This window comes from Colobus angolensis, unplaced genomic scaffold, assembly GCF_000951035.1.
Source record: "Colobus angolensis palliatus isolate OR3802 unplaced genomic scaffold, Cang.pa_1.0 Scaffold63, whole genome shotgun sequence".
Lineage (NCBI taxonomy): Eukaryota > Metazoa > Chordata > Mammalia > Primates > Cercopithecidae > Colobus > Colobus angolensis.
Window position 1 is genome coordinate 5,071,923 of NW_012119932.1, and position 5,002 is coordinate 5,076,924.

The following is a 5,002-nucleotide window of genomic DNA, read 5'->3' on the forward strand; positions in this document are numbered from 1 at the left end:
ATTCAAAGAAAAATAACACCAAATTTACACAAACTGTTTCATTTTAAGCGACCAGCATAATCCTCAACAAACACCTGACAAAACCACTATAATTCTTAAAGAAACAGAGAATTAAAGTACGTGACAAAAATAAAATATATGTCAGGAGATGGGCAAGTGAATTTACAGTATCCTAAGAGTTTTAGAGGATTCAGAAAGGAAAAAAGCACATAGTAACGTTAACTTTTTTTAAAGCTAATAGAGAGGGTAGAATGGAACGAGTGAAACAAATCAGAATAGGAAAGACAAACACAAAACATTTAACAAGATGGAAGGTTTATACCAGGTGCAGGGATTCCAACACTCTCAAAGCTGAGGCAGGAAGATCACTTGAGCCCGGGACTACAAAGCTACAGTGAGCTAGGATCCTGCTACTTGCACTCCAGCCTGAACTACAGAATGAAAACCTATCACTTAAAAAAAAAAAAACAAAACTTCGGAATAGTGAAGGTCTTTCTAACTAATAACTCAAAATGCAGATGTCATGACAGATTAATAAACTGAACAAAATTAAAGTCAAAAACTCATGCATGGTAAAAAAAAAATTTTTTTAAAGCACAATATAAATAAAGACTAACCAGATGGGTAAAAATTAGTCCAATTCATATCAAAACAGCATAATAATATATGACGGGCTCCTTATGAACAACACTCCAATAAATCAAACTAAAAAGATCAACAACTGTGGCTGGGCACGGTGGCTCACACCTGTAGTCCCACCAGTTTGGGAGGCCGAGGTGGGTGGATCCCATCTCTACTAAAAATAAAAAAATCAGCTGGGCATGGTGGCATGCGCCCATAATCCCAGCTATTCAGGTGAGTGAGGCAGGAGAATCCCTTGAACGGGGGAGGGAGAGGCTGCAGAGAGCCAAGATCAAGTCACTGCACTCCAGCCTACGTGACAGAGGGAGACTGTCTCAAAAAACAAAGAAAAAGATCCACAACCAAGTCAAAAAGCAGACCACAGAAGAGAAAAAACAAATTGCTCTTCAAACTATAAAAAGATGTGAACTTCACTAGTATTAAGAGAAATGCAAAACTACTGCTTGGATATACAAACTTTTACCTGTTAGATTACCAAAGGTATGAAGAACAGCTTTTTTATTCATATATTGGTAAAACTGGGAACATATATTGATAAAACTACAGGGCGAATAATTTCGGACTATCAATCAAAATTAACTGCAAAACTCCTTTGACCCAATGTTTCCACCTATGGAAATTAATAATCCTATAGATGTAAACAAGCAAAATGACATATATACAGGAGTTAGTCACCAAAGTAGATCAAAAAGTGCATCAACACTGGTTGATTAGATATTAGATAACATGGTTAAAAAGAAAAAGAAAGCTCTATACTGAAAACAAGATAAATTGTTCATGCCAGGTACAGTGGCTCACAAAAGCTCTATACTGAAAACAAGATAAATTGTTCATGCCGGGTACAGTGGCTCACACGTATAATCTCAGCACTTTGGAAGGCCGAGGCAGTAGGATCATTTGAGGTCAGGAGGTCAACACCAGCCTGGCCAACATCGTGAAACTCCACCTCTACTAAAAATATAAAAATGAGCAGGGCGTGGTGGCACATACCTGTAATCCCAGCAACTTGGGAGGCTGAAGCAGGAGAATCACTTGAGCCCAGAAGGTGGAGGTTGCAGTGAGCTGAGACTGCACCACTGCACTCCAGCCTGGGCAAATGAGCGAAGCTTCAAAAAAACAGAAAATCAAAAGAAAAAAGAAAAGCAAAGTCTCAAAAAAAAGAAAAAAAAGTAAGATAAATTGTTCAGTGAAAAAAATTAAGACGCAGAAGAGTATATAATATTAACCAATTTGTATAAAGATGGAGGGAGTAATTAAGTATTTGTCTATTCACATTTCAATATGCAAAAGAAACCTAGAAAGATATGTAAGAAAGTAGTAATTACATGGTAGCAGGAAAGCTATTGATAAACTGGACAGATGGGGAACAGGAATAACAGGAAGAGTTTTCAATATATTTTTAAATTTTCTACAATCTGACCGTATAACATAGTCTGAAGATCCAACTGTAAAATATATATAGCTAACCAAAATCATTGTATTTTTACCTTTTATTTACTGACACCATTACTCTAATTTATGCCAAAACTACTTTAGAGGTGGCTACCCAAAATGGAGAAGAGTATAGTAACAGTAGCTAAACCTCTACTTTTTTTAGCTGCCTCATCATATATGCCATGGTCTAATAAACTCATGTCTACACATTTCAGAATAGTACTGAGCTGTAGAAAAATATGATTTCTCTGACAAAGATAATTGAAAGTGGAGAAGAAAATGAGTAATACACAAGGGTCCATAGGAAAGTATGACAAAATGTGATACAGAAGTCAGCATTTCTTTTTTTTTGTTTGTTTTTTGGAGACAGGGTCTCATCCTCACCAATCCCAGGGACTGAAGTACAGTGGTGTGACCATGACTCATTGCAGCCTCGACCTCCCAGGCTCAAGCCATCCTCCTGCTCAGCTTCCCAAGTAGCTGGAACTACAGGCACGTGCCACCATGTGTAACTAAGCCTTTTTATTTTTATTTTTTATATTTATTTTTGCAGAGACCAAGTTCTCCCTATGTTGCCCAGGCTGGTCTCAGACTCCTATACTCCAGTGAGCCTCCTATCTTGGCCTCTCAAAGAGCTAGGATTACAGGTGTTGGGCAGCACACCCAGCCTAAAAGTCAACATTTCTTTATATTCAAGCAACAAAGATCCTCAGAGTTAAGTAAAATTAGCATTCACTAGAAACATCATCTGTCTAGAGATACACAAAAGAGAAAAAAAGAATCTAAAACAACAGATTTTAGGTCTAACCACAACAACAAAAAACTGTGGCTCATTTTTAAAAAAAAAAAAAAATTCCTAACATAAGAAATTATATCCATTTTAAAAAATAGACTTTTTTTTTTTTTTGGAGACAATCTCCTTCTGCCACACAGGCTAATGAGCAATGGTTCAATCTTGGCTCATTGCAACCTCTGCCCCCCGAGGTCAAGCAACTCTCCTGCTTCAGCCTCCCAAGTAGCTGGGACTACAGGCACGCACCACCACACCCAGCTAATTTTTCTATTTTTAGTAGAAACCAGGTTTCACCATGTTGGCCAGGCTGGTCTCAAACTCGACCTCAGGTGATCCGCCTCCCTCGGCCTCCCAAAGTGCTGGGACTACAGGTGTGAGCCACTTCGTCCAGCCAAAAAAATAAGAATTTTAATTAGAAGTATGTATTTAATAGATCATTCTGCATAAAATAGCCAATGCTTAAGTTTGTCCACAAAGTAGAAAACTTGTGGGTCAATACAATAAGGATTCATAAATTATAGCCACTACTGTTAAAAATGAGTAGAAAACGCTGTTTAATTTGATGAAATAAAATAAACTACCAGGTATCTGAAAATACTCCACTGCCCCAGTTTTCAATAACATTTTTTTCAAGAAATCTCTGCACTTACCCCCATTATCTGTTCTTTTTAAAGCTCCATCCTTATGGGGACAAAGTTCACATCTCTATAAAAAAAAAGAAACAGGTAATGAAGAAATATTTCAGATTATCCAAAATGTAGTATCTTCCCCGCAACTTCAAAACTACTGAAAATGTGAGAGCAGCATTTGTACTATTTGTCCCCCAAGAATATTTCAGAACATTCTTCACAAACAGTTGTTCTCGATGACATGTGATCTCCTTCAGAGGACAAGTAATTTTTTTAAAGTACATTTTAACTTTTAAACTCCTGCCATGAGCCAGGCGCGGTGGCTCACGCCTGTAATCTTGGAACTTTGGGAGGCCAAGGCGGGCGGATTACCTAAGGTTGGGAGTTCGAGACCAGCCTGACCAACATGGAGAAACCATGTCTCTACTAAAAATAAAAAATCAGCCAGGCGTGGCGGCACATGCCTGTAATCCCAGCTACTGAGGAGGCTGAGGCAGGAGAACTGTTTGAACCCGGGAGGCGGAGGTTATGGTGAGCCAAGTCACGCCATTGCACTTCAGTCTGGGCAACAAGAGGGAAACTCCATCTAAAAGAAACAAAAGAAAAAAAAAAACTCCTGCCACAGTTTTTTAAATCTTACATTAATAAAAACACAAAGATGCTGGGATCATTTACCTGGGGAGTGGGAGGAGAAAAAAGATCCTCTCAACACAGGAATGGGGCAAGGCTTTTAATATCTGCCTGTTATCTGTTTACTTCCTGTCTTACGGTCAGCTAGGATGACTGCCGTCAAGTAGGTCTGGTTTCTCTTAAAGAGCCAAACTCAAGAACGTAGAATTTTAACTTAAGTGGCAAGAAATGATTTCATGTATGCTGATTTCCCTTCTGAAAGGAATTAGGCTAATCAGCTATTATTATTCAAAGACAATGGTACTCAAATTTTATTGTGGATCCCTCTCCCTCCCATGCTCAGAATTTAAAACCAAAAATAAATGTAGAGCCAGCACTACCACTTCTTATGAAACACAGTAAGTTTCAATGGCATTGTCTTACTATGAAGAATATGTTCCTGAACGTCACACTTGAGCATTATTTATATCTCACTTTGTTTCCAAAAGAGGTTTTGCAGCACACAATATAGTAATATAGGCCGAGCACAGTGGATCACACCTGTAATCCCAGCACTTTGGGAGGCTGAGGTAGGCAGATTGCTTGAGCCCAGGCGTTCAAGACCAGCCTGGGCTGGGCAACATGGCAAAATCCCACCTCTACAAAAAACACACACACACACACACACCACACACACACAAATTCGCTGGGTGTGGTGGTGGTGGTACACCTGTAGTAGAGCTACTCAGCAGGCTGAGGCAGGCAGATCAATTGAGCCTGGAAGGTCAAAGCTGCAGTGAGCCATGATTATGCCAATGCACTCCAGCCTGGGTTACAGAGTAGACCCTATCTCAAAAAAACAAACAAACAAAAAATGTGTGTGTGTATATATATA

General features: G+C 39.0%; 1 protein-coding gene across 1 annotated transcript in view; it reads right to left on the bottom strand.

The window, feature by feature from the left end:
- MLLT10 (myeloid/lymphoid or mixed-lineage leukemia (trithorax homolog, Drosophila); translocated to, 10) overlaps positions 1 to 5,002 on the bottom strand; it is a 229,455-nt gene that overhangs the window by 160,824 nt on the left and 63,629 nt on the right. Inside the window, exon 4 of the mRNA XM_011963857.1 lies at positions 3,520 to 3,574. Coding sequence (XP_011819247.1) covers positions 3,520 to 3,574 — 55 coding nt within the window. The remainder of the gene's footprint in view (positions 1 to 3,519; positions 3,575 to 5,002) is intronic.